Source organism: Eulemur rufifrons, chromosome 10 (genome assembly GCF_041146395.1).
Source record: "Eulemur rufifrons isolate Redbay chromosome 10, OSU_ERuf_1, whole genome shotgun sequence".
NCBI lineage: Eukaryota > Metazoa > Chordata > Mammalia > Primates > Lemuridae > Eulemur > Eulemur rufifrons.
The window spans coordinates 17200139-17219672 of NC_090992.1; the positions used below are offsets into that span (position 1 = coordinate 17200139).

Genomic DNA, 19534 nt, shown 5'->3' on the forward strand with positions numbered 1-19534 from the left:
GACACAATCAGTGAAAGGTGCTTGGCGCGGTGCCTGACACAAAGGAAGAGCCAAGCCAAACGTCAGTTCCGGGGAGAAAGTGGCAGATCCAAGCCAAAGGCTGTATGATGCCTGCCCTGTGCTCCTCAGCCTGGCTCCTAAAAATAAGACTGCCCCCCCCACCACCCCGCACGCAGTAGGTAGAAGAGAGAGGGAGAGGCCACCTGCTGGGGGCGGGGGCGTGAGAATGACCGCCTGGGAGCTGGAACAGCCTCTCTCTGCCTGTGTTCCAGGTGCGAGTGTGTCCCTGGCTACAGCGGGAAGCTCTGCGAGATAGACAATGACGACTGCGTGGCCCACAAGTGCCGCCACGGGGCCCAGTGCTCGGACGCGGTCAATGGCTACACGTGCATCTGCCCCCAGGGCTTCAGGTACGGCAGAGGGCACCTCACGAGGAAGACAACCCAGGCCAGGTGGCAGGGGCGGGGCTGGCACCGATGGGCGGCAGTAGCCTGGAGGGAGACCCAGGCCCAAGCGGCCCTCACCCTGATCGTGGTGACACCTACATTCCCCTCACTCCTTTTCAGCCCTTACACTGTGGAGCAGACGTTGTTGATCCCATTTTGCAGATGGGCAAAGGAGCTACCTGGGGCAACTGCACGTGGAAGTTGGGCTCACGTGGTGTCAAGCCTGGGCATGATGCCACCTAGTGGAAGATGCCACCATCTTAAAGCCCAGCTTGCAGGGTGGGGACAGCCATGTGGCTCCTGTCTAGGCTAGAGAACAGGAACATTATGCTGTCCTGGTGGCAGAAAGACGGAGGTCAGCGGGAGGATCTGGGGTCAGCCTCTGGAATCAGTGAAGCCAGAGGCAGGGGAGGTGGCAGGCTCTGGCCAGGGGTTAGGAGCTGTCTGCAGGGGCTCTGGACGAGGGGCCTGCGTTCAGCCCTAGCCCCACTCGGGCCGGAAGGGAAGGGCAGGGGGAAATTGGAAGGGAGGCAGGGATCACCTTCAAGGAAGGTCACACTGGGGACAGTTCTGGGTACATCAGTACTCACTGGACAGCGTCAATGCAAGATGTGCCTGGAAGGAACTTGGGAGTTCTCAAGGCCAGTGTTTCTCAAAGCCCGATTGAAACCGTCTGCATCAGAGGGTTGTGAAAACACAAATGCCTCAGCCCCATCCCAGAGCTACGGAATTAAAATTGAGGGATGGGGAGCAGGGGCTGGGAGTTTGCCCTTTTTTTAAAATTGTGATAAAATACATGCAACATAAAATTTACTATCTCAACCAATTTTTAAGGCTGCAGTTCAGTAATATTAAGTACATTCACAGTGCTGTGCGACCGCCCATCTCCAGAGCTTTTGCATTTTGCAAAACTGAAACTCTGTAGCCATTAAACTGAGCTCCCCATTCCCTCCCTGCAGCCTCTGGTAAACTCTGTTCTACTTCCCATCACTGTAATTTTGACTATTCTAGGTGCCCCCTACGAGTAGGATCATGCAGCATTTGATTCTGCTTTGTGACCAGCTTATTTCACTTGGCATAACGTCCTCCATATTCTACACACATGGTAGCATGTTGTAGCGTGTGTCAGAATTTCCTGCCTTTCTGAGGCTGAACAGTGTTGCATTGGATGGATATAGGACGTTTTGTTTACGTACTCACCTGTCCCTGCATGGAAATCTGCACTTCTAACAAATTCACCCCAGGCAATTCTAATGAGACTGACATTTGGAGACCTGTACTCTAGCCCAGGTCTGTTATTTTATTTTCATTTTTTTTTCTTAAAGACGGGGTCTCACTGTTGAGTTGCCCAGGCTGAACTCAATCAAACCCCTGGGCTCGGAAAAAGAGTCAGTCAGTAAGTCAGTGAGTCAGTCTGTCTCTCTCCACTCACTCGCAGAGACAGACCTGTTTCATTTTATAATAAAAAGCTACTTGTGTGAAACTGGAGGAAAAAAAAAAACCCTGGGCTCAAGTGATCCTCCTGAGTTACTGGAACTACATGCGCTCAACCGTGCCTGGCCCAACTCCATTATGTTAAAAACGGGAAGACGGGGACTTGGAGAAGGAAAAGGACTTAGCAGGGGTGGTGGCGGGGCTGAGCGGGACCCTGGAGCTGGTTCCAGTTCCCATGTCACTCCCCGCTCTGCTACAGGTTCTTCGGCCTAAATAACTGTGACTCCTCTTGGCTGTTCTCCCATCCTCCCTCCCCCGTTCTTCACCCTCCTCCTAGCGGGCTCTTCTGCGAGCACCCCCCGCCCATGGTCCTGCTTCAGACCAGCCCCTGCGACCAGTACGAGTGCCAGAACGGGGCCCAGTGCATCGTGGTGCAGCAGGAGCCCACGTGCCGCTGCCCCCCGGGCTTCGCCGGCCCCAGGTGCGAGAAGCTCATCACCGTCAACTTTGTGGGCAAGGACTCCTACGTGGAACTGGCCTCCGCCAAGGTCCGGCCCCAGGCCAACATCTCCCTGCAGGTGCGCCCCACCCCACCCTGCCCTTGGAAGGACCTCAGCCTGCCCCGAAGCTCTGATTGCTCAGAGACTAGCCGAGATGCCCCGGGTTTTAGCAGTCCTGTTCTTCCCCAAAGTGTCACCAAGCTCAGCACTGAGCTTGAGGGCATCTGGACCAGCTCCGTCTGGAAAGGTCCATAGAAAACTCCTAAACAGCTCTCGCTGCAAACAGCAGCCCCCACTTCCAGCCTCATTCGCTCATTCCTCTAGAAAATATTCATTCAACTATTATGTGCCAGACACCGTGCTGGGCAATGAAGATTCAATGGTAGACAGGACAGATGAAGCCCCTCGTCCAGGGCAAAATGGCAAGGAAAGGGACAGTGACAGCCCTGGGTGCTGTGGGAGCACATAGGAGGGGCAGTGACCCCAGCCTGCTGGGAGGAATCAGGGAAGGCTCCCCAGAGGCAGTGATAACTAAGCTGAGATCGGAAGATGAGCAGGAGCTTGCCGGGTGAAGGGCAGAAGCACGCAGGACTGAGGGGACAGGGAGAAGAGCAGGGGGGTGGGGGGCTGTCAAGCCTGAGAAATCAGCACGTGCAAAGGCCCAGAGATCCAAAGAAGCAGAACAGTTTCTGGGAATAGAAAACCATTTACTATGAACCTAGTTCTTTTCTAACTTCTAGGTTCCTTACCTGTGGACCTGAACATGTTCACTACAAACTGCATTTCTGGGCAACCTAAATGCTATTCTAGCGGGTGAGGAGATGGCAGAGAGTGTGTATGATGGAGAAAGAATGGGCAATAGGCGCGCTGTGGAGGGGGAGCCCCAGACACGACTAGGGGCTGTGGGCCAGCTCGTGGCCCCTGCCCTTGGGTCAGGCACCTCTGGGTGCTGCTGGGCACCAACTGGGGCTTGGCCCTTCTTTGGGTTATGGCCACGTTAGCCCAGGTTTAACCTGGAGCTTATGGAGAAAATACTCATTTAACCAAGATCTATGGAGCTCCTGTATGTGCCAGGCACTATTCTAGGCACTGGGGTTACAGAAATGCACACAAAGTTCAAGCTGCTTCAGCTTGTGGCGCCTACAGCCCAGTGGACAGGCCTCTGCGGTGAGGGTTGACCCAGGCACAAACGAGAGGGAAGCTCTGTTGCCATTGTCCCCTCCTGCCTTCCTCCCTCAGTCCCACCCACCTGGGGACCCGATTGTTGGGTCCCCACTAACCAGGGTAGCAGCACCCGTGCCCCCGACGTCCAGATGTCCCGTCAGACCCACCTGCTCCACAGCCCATTGCTCAGGCCCGATGTGCCAGGCGATGGGAGCCCAGGGACCCATCCGAGAACCCCATCCCTGCAGCCAGGTGGCTGGCAAGCGAGTGCCTTCAGGGTAGCATCCGCTGAAACTTGAGACTCTCAGCCTTGCCAATGCTTTAGAATTACCCAGAGAACTTTCTAAACCATCCTTGCCTGCGCCCCAGCCCTGAGAGATTCATGTGTACTTGGTCCGGGGTGAAGTCCAGGCACCAGTATTTTTAAAATTCCCCCAGATGACTCTTAGAACAGTGCCTGCTCCATCGTACACATTGAATTAGATAGTAATTGTTAGCATTTTCTTGATAATTGTTATGCTTTATGCGGAGGGATCCTGAGGCCCCAGAGCAGGGCCATGGGCAGGATCACTCTGTGCTCCAGTGGGACAGGGCAGGTGACAGCTTGGGCCTCCTGACACACGTAAATGTACGAAGTCAGTGGTTCGCAGGAAGGCGCTCGATGAGAATCGCTGGAGCGGTTTGCTCAGTCGGCCTTGCCTTCCGGGGCCTCGCACACTAGCTGAGGAGGGAAGACGGACGTGAATTCAGACCCAGCACAGGTTCAGCAGCCACCGCCTGGGGGAGAGCTCTGTGAGGGGGTCGGGGAGGTTTGGCCTTAGGGAAGCCCTCACACACATGTCCTGGCCACTCTCCCCAGGTGGCCACTGACAAGGACAACGGCATCCTGCTCTACAAGGGAGACAACGACCCCTTGGCGCTGGAGCTGTACCAGGGCCACGTGAGGCTGGTCTATGACAGCCTGAGCTCCCCTCCAACCACCGTGTACAGGTAAGGACCCCCCTCCTCGCCGCCCGCGCCTCCGCCCCTTCCTGCCTCTGGTCCTGCCAGAAGATGCCGGGGTGACTCTGCGGGCTCCTCTCACAGCCCCCCACCCCCCCACACATGCACACACGTCCTCCTCACACAGAGCGTTTAGGGGTGGAGGCGTGTTGGAGGAAGAGGCAGGAGAGGAAGGCGGACCCCGGGGTGGGGGTGGGGGTGGGGGAGATGACACCTCATCAGCACAAGATAAATGGCCGGCTGGCTACTGCGCGGAGCTGGGTGCTGCGGTGGGGACGGCGCTGCTTAATGAGATGCCCTTTTCCAAATGTCATCCTAATCTTTTATTAGTTTAAGAAAGACAACAGGGGCCGATTAGCATGCGACTCGAGGGGAGGAAATTGGAGGGCACTGAGGGAGCAGGATACTCCTTTAGTGACTTTCAAACTGCTGTCAAGGGCAGTTTTTCCTAAACTTCAGCCCTTCCAAGGGCCGCCCTGAGTTGTGCACACTCGTGCGGCAGCTGCGCTGTTACTTCACACGCCACCGAGCGTCAGCTTCCAGCTGCTCGAGTTGGAATTTAGCCTCTTAAGTAATATCATCAGGGAAATCGCAGAGATGCTAGTTAGATAGATTTTTTTCCCAATTCTCAGTAAAATACTGAATGACTATGAAAATAATTTACTTTAATTCTCAATAATTTAGAAATGTCTCTCTGTGTTACCCCTAAAGTCACGTAAAACCATCGGTGCAAGGAGAGCGAAACTTGGGGAAGCCACGGAACAAGAGACAGGCCACACTTTCCCCTTTGGAAGCAAGAGCACATTTCATGGGCATTTCATGAGCTGCAATTTTCAGACCTTTTTTTTTCCCTCGTTAACTCAATCTTTTAATCGATCCAAATTGTATATTGAACTTAAGAATATCAAATACACAGCAGCAAAACTGCCCTACAGGGTTGGAGGGACAGAGTCGCCTCCTCCACACATACTGCCTTCAAGGCCCTTGAGACTCCTCCAGAAAAGCCAGTGTGAAAACCACTGGTTCAAACCAGTGGTTCTCAAAGTGTAATCCCTGAGGCAGCAGTGCCAGCACCTTGGTAGAAGCGCACACTTTCAGACCCTGCCCCAGAACTTCTGAATTAGAAGTTCAGGGGAGTTGGCCCCAACACATCTGTGTTTCAAGGAAACTTCCACCAGTTTCCACATGAAAACTTCCTGGAGAAGGAGCTGTTTGAGTTGGGTCTTGAAGAAAGGGAAGGACTTGTGTGAGCAGAGAGTAGCAAGGACAAGACAAGGTACAGAAAAGGGCGTTGACGGGAGCAGAAGGCTCATGGTGGCAGGTGGGCAGAGAAGAGGCCAGCCAGGGTGGGACAGTCAGGCACAGGGGACACCAGGAGAAGGGGCTCACCCCAGAGGCCCTGTGCTCCAGGAGTCTGGGCCTCCTAACATCGGCGTACCTGGAGCCAGAGGTCCTGGGCCACGTGTCGCAGATCTAGGTGTGAACAAGTTGCTCACCCTCTTCGTGCCTCAGTTTCCCTCCTGTATACTGTGGGTAAAAGCAGGATGTACCTCCTAGAGTGGTCACTGCGGATTGAAATAACTCTTGAGGGGAGGTGCTTGGCAGATTGAGCCTTTGCGTGGACACGTCGAGGACAGAAGGTGAAAGCCAGGCTTCCAGAAGCAGCTGGGCCTGTCCTGAGTGTGGGGCCCACCCAGCCAGAGCCCAGCCTGTCCCCTCCACTGACGCTGGCTGTCGGGGTGGTGACTTGGTGGTGAAGAGGGGATGCTGCTGGCAGCAAGGTTGGAGCACGGTGCTGTCCTGAAGCTCCTGTGAGGGAGTCACGAGGTGTAGCAGGTGGCCCTGGGGAGATGCCAGGCTCTACCGTAGCATGGGGGGAGCAAAGGAGGGATGCACAGGCAGTCCTGGCCTGGCTCCTCGGGCTGAGCCTGTGACAGATCTTTAGTGCCCGCCACTCAGCCCAAAGTCTCCAGAAGTCCCATATTAAAAATGGTTTTGCTTCCAAATACTTTGCTCGGAGGCAGCCCCTGTACCCGCAGGAGCGCACTCACTCACCAGACGTCTATCGGCAACGGGTTTGGGTGAGGGCCTGGGCTAGGTGCAGGGGACACAGAGTTAAACACAGTCCACACGTACAAACAGGCAGCGGGTACACAGCAGAATAAAGTAGTTCTCGCACTGCAGATGGAGCAGGTATTTTGCTTGGAGGACCAGGGAAGGCTCCCTGGAAGAGGAGGTGATGTTTGAGCTGAGGCTGGACCGATGGTGCAGGAGAGATTCCACAAGCTGAGCACTGAGGCAGCGCCGTCAGTGTGCACGGAGGTGCACTGGGCTGGGAGGCTTAGCAGACGGCAGGGGCTGAGCTGACCAGCAGCTGAGGGGGTCAGGAGGCCATTCCAGACAGAAACGTGAGATCTCCTCAGTGTCACTGTGGCGACTTCTAGCCACCTAGAAGACCCAGAAAGACCACCTCGGCCTCAGGGCCAGAGCCAGGGGGTGAAACCAAAGCTGATCTAATTAGGGGAGTTGGCAGCCTGCAGCCTTCTGCCCACTGAGGCCGCTGCCCAGCCCCCAGCATGAGGATGAGCAGGCCGGGTCCCCAGCAGAGATTTGTGGGCTGGATTCTGTGGCCTCCTCCCATCTGTGCCCGATTCTGTTCATCTGCCCATCTGTAGTGACAGCTGGTGATGGGGGCACTTCAGGATTCCATTCCAGGCCCCAGGGCAGATACACAAAATAGCCCACCTGAGCCCCTCCCTGTCTTAGAATGGGGACAGACTTCACTATTCCTTGGTACCAGCTTTGTCAGAAGGCCAAACTCACCTGCCAGCATGGCCAAGCGGCCAAGTAGGTAACAGACGTGGAGAAGTGGGCTGGGGTCCAATAGGGAGTGGTGGGGACTGCGGTAGCTGGAGGGTACAGGCCCTGCCCGAAGGAGCAGCTGACCTCAGCTCCAGCAGAGAGAATGCAGATTATCAAGAGAAGCTGGAAAGTCAGGGTTTCTATGTGAAATATGTCAGTTTTTCAAGGTTGGCCATTTCAAAACACCGCGTGTGGGAGCTCTATTTAGCAAGTGCATGCTCCCCGGGTCTTAATTACCGCAGTCCTCTCCACTGCCAAGGTCTTTGTCTCCTTTGATCCTCAACACGAGCCCCAAGGAAGCATCATCGCTCCTATTTTAGGGATGAAAAGCCTGATGCTAGAAGCCCAGGAAGTGGCAGAGCTGGGATTTAAATCCAAGTCAGGCTTCCACCAAAACCGGCTCTCCCACGGCGCTGGCTCTGGGGCACGGAGGGCGGGCCAGGAGAGAGCGTGGGCCACTCCACCCACCCTGCTGCAGGAGTCGGGTTGCTGCAGTGGGTCTGTGAGCGAGGCTCTAGCGCCACCTAGTGGTCCCCGCTCAGCAGCCAGGTGAGCGCGACCGGCACCTGGAGGAGTGACCCTCACAGCTCCCTCCCATTGTTGCGTAGGGTCCTGTGGCTCAGGAGACTTGGATTTAAGTCCTGTCTCCACTTCCACTTTAAGACTCTGTGCGAGGCACCTTAAGTCTCCATAACTTACGTCTCCTATTGCTAAAATGGAGAAAAAAATTGTGCCTCCCACCTGGGGGTTGTTTAGGGTTAAACGAGAGACTGCTTAGCATAGAGTCCCACCATGCCTGACCCCTACTAACACGTGTTCACCACTGTTATTAAAAGCAGAAGAGAATAAAGGGCCATGGGCCACTCTGGCCAAGGCCTGTGGTCTCCCCAGCCCCAGGCAGGAGGCGTCCGGCCTGCTCTGCCACCTACGGCGCTCTCCTCCTCTACTTGGCGCTGCTTCAGTCTGACCCGGTGGCTACCGAGGGAGACTCTCAGAGCCCCCTTCTCTCCTCTGAAATCCCTAGATATCTCCCCGGGAGACGAATTACTGGGGCTGGGGACCACAGCATGAGCATTTCTTTTACAGTGAACAGCACATTCTGTTTTTTCAATTTTTTTCTCTTTTTTTTGTAGCAGTAGAGCCATTTTCCCATTGATATTTTACTTCAATGACCAAAATTTTTAAAAAAAAGGCAGGGGGCAAATAGAAATAAAGCCATTCTGATTTAGGGATAGTGGTATAAAAAAAAGGCTTCCATGCTGCTCACCCCCAAACCTCCAGGGACCCACAGTTCGAAAAGCACCGGCTGTAGGAATTATTTCTAGAAGATCCTTGTTAAGATGTGCCAGGAGGAGGCTCCCTGGTGACCCAGGAGCACTACTGGCATGGACGCCATTTGGGGAGGTTTGGATTTGGAATCAATCCTGATTTTGAACCTCAGTTCTACCACTGCCTAGCAGTGTAGCCTTGGTCAAGTTATTGAGCTTCCTTCCCCATAAAACAGGGCGCACGAGAGTGCCCTCCTCAGAGATGGTAATGAGCCAGTGGAAGTGTCCAGAAACTCAAAGTTCTGGCAGCTATTAGAAATCAGTAGACAGGTTCTGCCAGGGCCCAGTAATCTGCTCCCCAACTCCAGTCCCTGCCACACCCAGGATAAGCGTCAGGGAGTCATCATTTCTGCCTTTTACCGAGCACTTATGCTAGGTATGGGGGCCATGCCTTGCCCTTTAAACCCCGGTGTAAAATGAGTACAAACTCTGTACAGAAGCAGAAACTGGAGCTTACAGAAGTGCTAAGACTTGCCCAGAGTCCCTCAGCTGGAGGACCCAGTATGACAGATACCAGATCTCTCCTCCTGCACCCAGCATGAACTGGCTGAGGATTACACCTGGAGGAAGAGGCCTGCCTAGGACCCTCCCAAGTGGGCATCAGGCGAGGCCTTTCATGGAGCCCAGCACTTTGTCTGGGGCAGGAGCCAGTGACCACAGAGTCCTCTCTGCTCCTGCCAAACTGCTGTCTCCAGGCCAGGTGCCCTTGGAGGCCATGCGGCAGGGCTTGGGCTGGCTGAGGGGGTGCAGAAAGAGGAGGAGGAAATGGGCTTGGAGCCAGCCGCCAGGAAGGAGCAGTGGCGTGTGCCCACTGTGTCTGTGTGTCTGTCATGGGAAAAGAGCCACCCAGCTCCCTGAATCTTAATGTGGGCTGGGAATGCCAAGACCACCCATGCAGAGCTGCAGCCTCTTGACAGCTCCCTTTCTGCCAGGTGGCTGCCCAGCATCTGTTGACACACCTCAGGGCTAGGGAGCTCGTTTGCATCCAGACGGCATCAGTTTACAGGATGGTTTGAGGATGTATCTGCATATTTTTGCATGCGTGGTTAGAAAACTGTGTGAGGGCTCAAAGTCACAAGTTTGTGGTCACTGCACACCCGCCTTCACCCCCCACCTGCTTTCACCCACCTCTGCGTCTGCGGGATCACAGCCTCTGCCTTGTCCTCAGCTCATGGCTTGGAGCAGCTGGAGGCTTCTGAAATAGAAACAGGGCAGGGTGCAGTGGCTCGTGCCTGTAATACTAGCACTTTGGAGGGCTGAGATGGGAGGATCGCTTGAGGTCAGGAGTTTGAGACCAGCCTGAGCAACATAGCAAGATGCTGTCTCTACAAAAAAAAAAAAGAAAAGAAAAATTAGCCAGGCATGGTAGTGTGCGCCTATAGTCCCAGCCACTTGGGAGGCTGAGGCAGGATGGCTTGAGCCCAGGAATTTGAGGTTGCAGTGAGCTATGACCATGCCACTGCCCTCATGCCTGGGCAACAAAGGGAGACCCTATCTCCAAAAAAAAGAAACAGCTCTATCTTCAGAGGGCTTACTGGCTCCCCAGCATGCAAAAGCAGATCCCCCATGGACTACCCGCCACTCCACCCGGACTACCCTATTTCTTGGCCAGACCTTACATTGATAAGGATAAGTTGATCATTTGATTCAGAGAAAAAGCTAAGGAAAGTGGAGTGTGAGCCCTGTGAGTGCGGGACCCTATCTGTCCTGTTTGCCCCTGATTCCCAGCACCTAGGACAATGTGGCCCAGAGCACACTTGGTGGGTGGATAGAGGCTGGATGGACAGGGAAGAGAGTAGGTGGATAGATGGGTGAGTGGATGGATGGGTGGATGGAAGGCTGGACAGAGAGGCGGGTGGGAGGTTGGATGGATGTGGGAGGAGAGATTTCCCGACAGATTTGAATGTGTCCTCTATGTCCCCCTCTGCCATCACTTTCTCCCAGGGATCAGCAGTAGAGGCAATGATAGGTTCTTATTTAGAATGTTAATAACAACACTAATAATAACTGCTCACATTTTCCCAGTAATTTAGCCTACAAAGAACTTTTTTTTTTTTTTTTTAAATAGAGACAGGAGGTCTTGCTATGTTGCCTGGGCTGGCCTCGAACACCTGGGCTCAAGCAACCCTCCCACCCCAGCCTTGCAAGTAGCTGGGACTACAGACATATGTCCCACATCTGGCTACAAAGCACTTTCATGTATCTTTTCTGATTTGGTCATCACGATAATTCTGTGAGTTATTCTCCCCCTTTCACAGATGAGGAAACAGAACAGGGGGTTCTGTTCCTGTGATTGGCCGTGGTCTCACCCTTTCTCCACTATACCCCAGCTTCGCCTGTCTTCTAAGCATTTCCCTGGCCCCTTTGGCTGCTGAAATTTCTAACTTTGAGTCAGTTACTGACACTGTCCCTGCCTGCCCGGATAATCAGTGCGCCCTCCCTGCTGGGACCCTCTTGTTGGAGCCAACAGAGATTGACCAGGGACATTTCAAGGAGAGAGGGAGCCCCTGTATTTACCTCCCACACCTGAATGGATGAGACCGAGCTCTGCCTACTCCTCAGAGACCCCCTTTCTTCAGGGAAGGAGGAGCTGTCGCATCCCCAAACTCGTGTCATCTCTCACCAGTTTCCTCCCAGCCCTGCCAACGGTAGAGGACTGGAAAGAGCAGGACTTTGGAGTCAAAAGTTTGGCCTACAAATTCTGTCTCTGGCTAGTACCAGCTGGGTGACCTCAGACAAATCACTCAACCTCTCTAGGCCTCAGTATCTTTATCTGTGAAATGGGCTATCTGGCACCGACTTCATAGAATTACCATGAGGCTCATATAAGAACCATGAAGCACCATGCCTGGCCCGCCTAAGCCCTCAGCGCGTGGCAGCTGGGACTGCCGGGGGCAGCCTGCAGAAGGGGCATATACAGGTGGAGCATCCCTTATCCTAAAGGTATGTGACCAGAAGTGTTTTGGATTGTGGAACATTTGCATTGTACATAGCAGTTCAGCGTCCCTAATTGGAAAATATTCCAGTGAGCATTTCCTTAGAGCAGCGTGTTGGTGCTTAAAAAGTTTGGGATTGTGGAACGTTTCAGATTTTCACGTTAGGAAACCTGGACCTTGGTTCCAGTCCCTCCACTCCATCCTTTATTAACTGTGGGGCTTTGGGCAAATTGCTTAACCTCCCCGAGCCCCTCTGCTTCCCCATTTCTGTAGTGGGGAGAACAAACCCACCTTGCAGGAGTGTGACAAGCCATCATTTCCCCAAATGTGCTATGCACACCACTGGTGGCACATGAGATGAATTTAGGTGTGACAAACTTGAAATTTTAACTATGAAAAAATTGATTTCGTAGATACTGGAAAAAATATATAAAAATCACATCAAAATGTTTTTTATTTCTTAGAACATTGCTAAGCTTATAGCTTTACTGATACTTAAGGGTGAAATGGGCCAATGAAAACATGTGAGAGTAAATAATGGTCCAGGCGGTGTGCAGGCAGAGCAGAAACTGAGAAGTGGTCTGAGGATGCGGTTTGCTGAGCTCTATGGGATGGCGGAATAGAATGCAAACAGTGATAACGCCCTGCCTGACGCTCGGCTGGATCTTGTGCTGGCAGGAAATAAATGCTGTAATGACATTGGGTCCACTGAAAAATTAGAATACAGATGATAAACTAGATAAAAGTATAATGTCAGTGTTAATTTGCCAAAGTTGGCAACTGCTGTGCCTGTGTGAGAGAGCAGCCCTATCCCTGGGAAACGCACACGGAGGTATCTACGGATAAAGTGTCAAGATGTAACTTACCTTTAAGTGGTTCAGAAACGTATGTATATGCATACGTACACATGTATGTGTATGTATATGTGTGTGTATATAATGGAGAGAGATAAATCCTAAAGCAAATGGGGATAATAATGGTAGAATCTGGGTGACAAGTATTTTCCGTACTGTTATTTTTGCAACTTATGTAAGTTTGAAGTTCTGTGTTATTTCCAAATGAAAAGTAAAGCAAAATGCAGGTAACGCAGGTCAGATTCAGGCCCAGTGCCCAGCCACGGAAGGCAGCAAGTGAACTCTCTGGCTCTCTCCCTTTCTCTCCTGCCCAGCGTGGAGACAGTGAATGATGGGCAGTTTCACAGCGTGGAGCTGGTGATGTTAAACCAGACCCTGAACCTGGTGGTGGACAAAGGTGTGCCCAAGAGCCTGGGGAAGCTCCAGAAGCAGCCAGCAGTGGGCATCAACAGCCCCCTCTACCTTGGAGGTAATGCCCTCCTCCCCTGCCACCCCCAGGCCCACTGCCAGGGACTCCCCTGCCCTCCTCTCAGCACCCACTACCAAAGCCAATCAGGGAAGGCTTCCTGGAGGAAGTGACAACCAGGCTGACCCCTAAAAGTATGAATAGGCATTAGCCAGTTCTGTTATTAGCCATGGGGAAAAGAAGATGACTTTGGACAGATGCTTGGGAAGCAGACAGAGTGGGACGCCTTCTGGGAACTACAAATTGTGTGTGTGTGTGGCGGGGGGGTGGGGAATGGAATTAGGGGGGAGAAGAGGGGAGATGGGCTGGGCTACGGAAGCAGGTCCAAGCTCTGCTGAAGTCTGCCAGCTTCAGGTCACGTTCCCTCTGCTCTGCCACCTCCTTGGACACTGTGTCAGTTGATGAATGGCAGAAGAGCAAGTTGGAGATTTAGTTGAAGGTCAAAAAGGGAAGTGGCCACCAGTTTGGCAGAGTCTAGGCCTGAAATGCAGCCCTAGGGTCAATAGTTCTCAAGGGCTGTGTGTTTAAAAAAAAAAAAAAGCCACCAGAGCATCGTGTTCAGTATAGATTCCTGAGCCTTCCACCCAAAGAGTCCCTGTCCAGAGGGCTGCCTGCAGTTCAGATGCAGGGTGCCCAGGGCTGTGTCTGGCCCCGAGCAGTCCCGGAAGGGCACAGCCTCCGTCCCCCGCCCCCCAGGAGGGCTCTTGCCCCCTTCCTTCACCTGTCCCAGTTGTAGCTGGAACAAAACTGGGCCCTCTGCTTCCAGCGCCCAGGCTGCTCCCGGGTTCCCGACTGCAGCGGCGGGCAGGGAGTGGTGTGGAAGGGGAGAGGAAACACGAATCGGACTTCATGGAAAAGCAAAGTGCTTTTCCCAGTGGTCTCCTGAAGACGGAGGAGGGGGCCGCAGCACATGAAGCAGCAAAGTGGTCCAGCCACCTTGAACCTCGAAGTTCCCGTGATCAGGCGCTTCCTGAAACCCCATCTTCTCTCCCAAACTCCAGCTCGCCTGCCCGGGTTCTCTTGTGAGGCCTGGAGCAGAGGGCTGAGGGGGCTTGGTGGGGACGGGGGTAATTCTGTGCACCACCCCTCCCTGCCTGAAGGGTGGTCCTCCCCCGTTCAGCCCAGGGGGCCACATGGCAGTGGGTGACCAGATGGTCTCATTTTTTTCTAGGGAAGCCCAAAATACAACTTTTTATGGGATATTTTCTATATCTAAATATTATCAATGAATATAAGTCTTTTTAAAGAGTCTCAATGTGGGACCAAGGATGCACGTCCTCGTGTGGACAGGGCCCCAGGTTTTGGCACGTTACCTTGGTTTGAACAGCAGAGCCCGGAGCTCTGAACACATAAGTGTGAACACGTGCAGAGCACGTTCTCGCTCTGAGGAAGGGACTGCAGGTGGGCGGGAAAAGGGTCCTTAGGCCGCCGTCCTGGCTCCCTTCCCGCAGGCATCCCCACCTCCACGGGCCTCTCCGCCCTGCGCCAGGGCACCGACCGGCCGCTGGGCGGCTTCCACGGCTGCATCCACGAGGTGCGCATCAACAACGAGCTGCAGGACTTCAAGGCCCTCCCGCCGCAGTCCCTGGGGGTCTCGCCAGGCTGCAAGTCCTGCACCGTGTGCAAGCACGGCCTGTGCCGCTCTGTGGAGAAGGACAGTGTGGTGTGTGAGTGCCACCCCGGCTGGACCGGCCCACTGTGTGACCAAGAGGTTCGGGATCCCTGCCTCGGCCACAGGTCAGTGTCCCAAGGGCCCCAGGCTACCCCCTGGGGCTCCCAGTATGGCTGAGAGGAGGGCACGGGCAGGTGCCGGAGGAATTGTGCTCAGGCTGCAGGTAGACAGGATCTGTGTGAGTACAACCGCCTAAAAGCTCCAGAGGCTGAGCGTCCACCTCCGAGGAGCAGGTCCACTCGGGCATCAGAACACCTGTCTCCACCCACAAGAAAAGGATTTGTTCTGGAAAATGTAGACTCAGTCAAAAGGCCCCACTTAAGGACCTAGAAGGCCACATGTGGCCTTAAGGCTGCAGGTTCCCCACCCCTGCTCTAGACCCTGTCCAGAGCCCCAGTGAGCCACCGCGCTGCCCCTGTGGGAATTTGGAAAAGGTAACCCTTGGGGTGGCACTCACCTTGGCACGTACAACAAGGGTGACCTTCAGCCCCAGCTTGACTGCAGCGCCTGTGCCAGACACCCGGTGTGTATCACCACACACAGCCAAACCACACTTAATAGTTTAATCAGCTATTCATTCAACAGGTATTTATTGAGGGCCAGGCTGTATGCTAAGTATAGAGATCCAGTATTCTCAGTGTTAAGAGCTCTGACTCAGCCAAAAGTAACACTGGAGCTAAGATCTGGTTGGCTGTACAAGTTGGGAGTTGATATTTTGCATCGGGCATGAGAGCCAGTTATTAATATAAAGGGTTTGAGCTTCCTATGTTGCTCTTGTGTGTGTGTGTGACTATAATTAACATGAATCCTGGCTCTGTCATCCGCACAGGGGCAGGAATGCATCATGATTAAGAACATAGGCATTACCATCAGTTTTCCCATGGATGAGATGTGGATAAGACGATCTCCTGCATAGGAGCAGCAGAGGAGGGGCTGTTATGGAAATTAAGAGTGACACTAGGTGTGACGCACTTAGCACAATGCCTGGCACATAGCGAGGGGTACCTGCTCGTGGTTATGGCAGCAGTAGTGGTGTTTTTATTATCATTTAATTGAGTAGAGCAATGCAGACATTGAGTGCATGCTTAGATTCTTCCAGGCAGTGATGTGCACTTGGCCATGTGGGTTCTGGTGCGTGTCAGCCAGCCAGCCAGCCTCTTGTGGTCACAGCTGGCAGTGGACAGTGGGTGATGCTCACGAGCTTCCAGCTGCTTGGCCCCTGGGACAGGGTCTATAAGAAAAGACAGACGCTCAGCCCCTGGGCTGGCAGAGGACAGACGGGCTGGGGGGAGGATGGAGAAGGCCTATTGGCCACACTCGGCACCAGGCCCCACAGCTCCAGGTCCCCAGCCTGGCCCCTGGCTGGGGTGGAGAGGGGAAGCCTCTGGCAGCACTAACTCCGATGTGGTTCCCTTCTCACGCTCCCCTCTTCCCCCAGCTGCAGCCATGGGAAATGTGTGGCAACCGGGACCTCGTACGTGTGCACGTGTGCCGAGGGCTATGGAGGGGCCTTGTGTGACCACAAGAATGACTCCGCCAACGCCTGCTCAGCCTTCAAGTGTCACCATGGGCAGTGTCAAGTCTCAGACCAAGGGGAGCCCTACTGCGTGTGCCGGCCTGGCTTTAGCGGGGAGCACTGCCAACAAGGTGGGTGTGCCGGCACACGGGGGAGAGGGCTGGGGAGGAAGCAGGGTCAGAGCTGGACGCCACATCCATACCGCCTAGTGCCAGTTCTGGCTGTGCCACCGAGAGGCTGCACGACCTTGGTCCTGTCACTTTCTGAGCCTCAATTCCCTCATCTTGAAAATGGGGGCAATACTCTACCTTCTGTATCAGTTATCTATTGCTGCATAACTAGTCCCAAAACATGGCAGCTCAAAGCCACAAACATTTTTTATCCCACATAGTTCCTGGGGGTTGGGAATTCATAAGCAGCTCAGCTGGGGTCCCTCCAGGCTGCATTTAGCACAACTAGGGCTGCAGTTACCTGCAGGCGAACCTGAGGCGGCAGCATCTGCTCCCCATACAGGACACCCCCATGGTGCTGGCAGGAGGCCTCCGCCCCGCCCCATGTGAGTGGCTGCACGGGCAGGCGGAGGGTCCTTGAGATAGGACAGCTGGCTCCCTTCAGAGGGAAGGACCCAAGAGAGCAAGGAGGAAGCACAAAGTCTTACATGACATAGTGCCTTGGAAGTCACACCACCATTTCGGGTACCTGGGTCAGGCACGTCCACTGCAGGAGGGGGACACATAGAGCACATCCATACCCGGGGGCAGGGGTCACTGGAGCGTTTTGGAGGCTGGCTGCCACACGGCCTAGTAGGGTCGTTGGAAGGAGTACGTAGGCTGTAAAGTATCTGGCACCATGCTGAGAGTTTGGCAGCTGAACTACATTAGAGCCTAATTTCATGAACAATCCAGACTAAGATTCTTAAGAGGCACCATGGTTGTTGTGATGAAGGCCAAGCTCTGTCACTTAGAACCCGTGTGACCTCGAAGAACACGTCTTACCTCTTTGGTTCACATTTCCTCGTCCAAAAGTGCAAATAACTCATGGCACCTCTGCCCGTAGATTTATTGTGAGGATGAAGGGAGGGCCTAGTAAATAAAACATCAGAAGTTAAGATTCTTAGAGTGTGAACTTTAACATCCCATGAATAAAAACTTACAAACAAAAAATAAAGATGAAACGAGTGAAGTGTCGAAAATGACCATCAGTGGCTCTTTGGGGGAGGAAGCAGGAACCATCTGGATGGTTCTTGTCTCTTCGCTCCTGTTCTCCTCCAGCTGTGGGCCCAGGCGGTGCTGTGCCTTCAAAACTGATTCATACCCCAGCCGTGCAGGGTGGCCCATGACTGGAACCATCCCCATAACCTGGGAGTTCTTAAAAATGCAGACCCTCGGGCTCCACCCCAGGCCTGAGAACCTGCATTTTGTCAAGGGCCCCAGTGATTCGCATGCGCAGTGACATTGCAGCTGGTGCACCGGTCTTCATCCAGCCCTCCTGCCACTGGGTCAGCAGAACCCAGTTCCTTGTCTGATCTGGTCTCAGAAACATCAAATTTATCTCAGTGAGTGGCCCCTGTATTGTATAATTTTGACACGAGCTCAAAAAAGGAAAATTAAAATTAAATTATACTAACATTAAAATGGTTCTGTGTCCCCTTGGAGTTTTTTGTCCTGCATGGACACTGAGAAGTCTTCCTCCATGCCACCAGAGTCCCAGGCAGGCCACCCTGTCACTTGAGGGCTCTTCCACATTTTATACCTTAAGGGAAATACTCTTGTTAACCAAAACTGCTCATTTTTTAAAATTGGATTAAATAACTTATTTTCAAATAATTTCTGACTTACAGAAAAACTATCAGGACAGCGTAAGCAGCTCTCATCACCCCTGTACCCTAGTCGTGACATGTTGCCACATCTGCACTCTCCCCCACCCCACATCACACGCACGTGCGCACACACCCATCAGCATTAGCCTCTTTCTGATCCAATCCTTGCAGCAATCTCACAAGTTTAAAAATTTGTTTCAATCCTAACACAGTTCACATTATGTCATTTTAAAACACCTAAAGCTTTAAAATGCATACAGCCTCTTCTCCTTCACAGTCTCCTCGGTGCTCGTAACAGCTTGTGAGTTAGCTGGAAGGAAAGGCAAATGTGTCACTATGTTCCAGACATGGAAACTGAGGCTCAGAGATGACGAGTGACCTACCAAGGCTGTGTGGCCAAGGACCCTGGTTCTGTTCCGTGGCTCCCTTCCTCAGTGCAGCAAGGACAGCAGGGGGTGGAGATAGAGGGTTAGGTCAGGATCAAGAGCATCCAAGCAGATACAGGGTCCCCTTTCCCTCCCTCCAGTTATTCCTAGGAGTTCTGGAAAAGTCTCTCCCCAAACAATCTGTCTCATTCACTCCTGCCGCTTACTCAGATCTCAACCCCAGCACCACTTTCCAGAGAACCTCCCTGCCGCCAAGTGCCTTTGCTACATGCTCTTGCATGAACTTTCCTTTTCTTTGTAGCATCTACCCGTCTCATTACACATACATCACATACATTATTACATAATTAGTGTCTAGACTCCAGACCAAGGGAGAAAGGCTACTGGGAGGGGTGGGGACCAGGACACACGGGAGCTCTCCTGCCCCACCTACGGCACTCGGCTCATCCTTGCAATGCAGGGATGCAGGCTTAGCTGTACCAGACCTCCTGGTTTTCAAAGCAGCCAGAAATCCAAACTTAGGTGAAATCTCCTGTCATTTGAATGTTGGCATTTGGTTTAGGTTTTAAGCGTGTGCAGGGGAATCAAAACTTGTCTGGGGACAGGACTTAGCCCACAGTCCACCAGTTTGCCTCATCTGGTTTGGACGTTAAGGTCCTTGAAGGCAGGAACAGTCTGTCTGTATTACCGTTTTATCCGTGGGGCTCAGTTACAAGCCCAGTACAGAGCCTAGCACAGAAAAGGCACCTAACAGTCATGAACTAGTTAGCTGGATGGGTGGATGGATAAGTTCTCATGGTCTTCACATGCCAAGTGTTCCAGAACAGCCTACCTGGGTTCTGCTCGTGGTCCCGACAGCCACCATACAGCCAGGGCCCTGACGCTGCCCCTTCTGCCCTCTGCAGAGAATCCGTGCCTGGGGGAGGTGGTCCGAGAGGTGATCCGCCGCCAGAAAGGTTATGCGTCATGTGCCACGGCCTCCAAGGTGCCCGTGATGGAGTGTCGCGGGGGCTGCGGGCCGCAGTGCTGCCAGCCCACCCGCAGCAAGCGGCGGAAATACGTCTTCCAGTGCACGGACGGCTCGTCGTTCGTGGAGGAGGTGGAGAGACACTCGGAGTGCGGCTGCCGCGCCTGCTCCTAAGCCTCTGC

At 53.5% G+C, this 19534-nt stretch overlaps 1 protein-coding gene and 1 long non-coding RNA gene across 4 annotated transcripts in view; one reads left to right on the forward strand and one right to left on the reverse strand.

Moving 5' to 3' along the window:
* The window catches only part of SLIT3 (slit guidance ligand 3), a 576436-nt gene extending 556902 nt beyond the window's left edge, over positions 1-19534 (forward strand). For both annotated transcript variants that reach the window (XM_069483860.1, XM_069483859.1), the window contains exons 30-36: positions 273-410; positions 2218-2458; positions 4404-4534; positions 12841-12995; positions 14444-14729; positions 16103-16311; positions 19291-19534. In XM_069483860.1, coding sequence (XP_069339961.1) covers positions 273-410; positions 2218-2458; positions 4404-4534; positions 12841-12995; positions 14444-14729; positions 16103-16311; positions 19291-19526 — 1396 coding nt within the window. In that variant the 3' untranslated portion in view covers positions 19527-19534. The remainder of the gene's footprint in view (positions 1-272; positions 411-2217; positions 2459-4403; positions 4535-12840; positions 12996-14443; positions 14730-16102; positions 16312-19290) is intronic.
* On the reverse strand, positions 14736-19295 carry LOC138392941 (uncharacterized). 2 transcript variants are annotated; one of them, XR_011235104.1, is made up of 3 exons: positions 17808-19295; positions 17176-17262; positions 14736-15895 (listed from the first exon to the last, which is right to left on the reverse strand). It is a non-coding gene; the product is annotated as an uncharacterized lncRNA (long non-coding RNA). The 2 variants fall into 2 exon arrangements; XR_011235103.1 differs by having other exon boundaries at positions 16652-17262.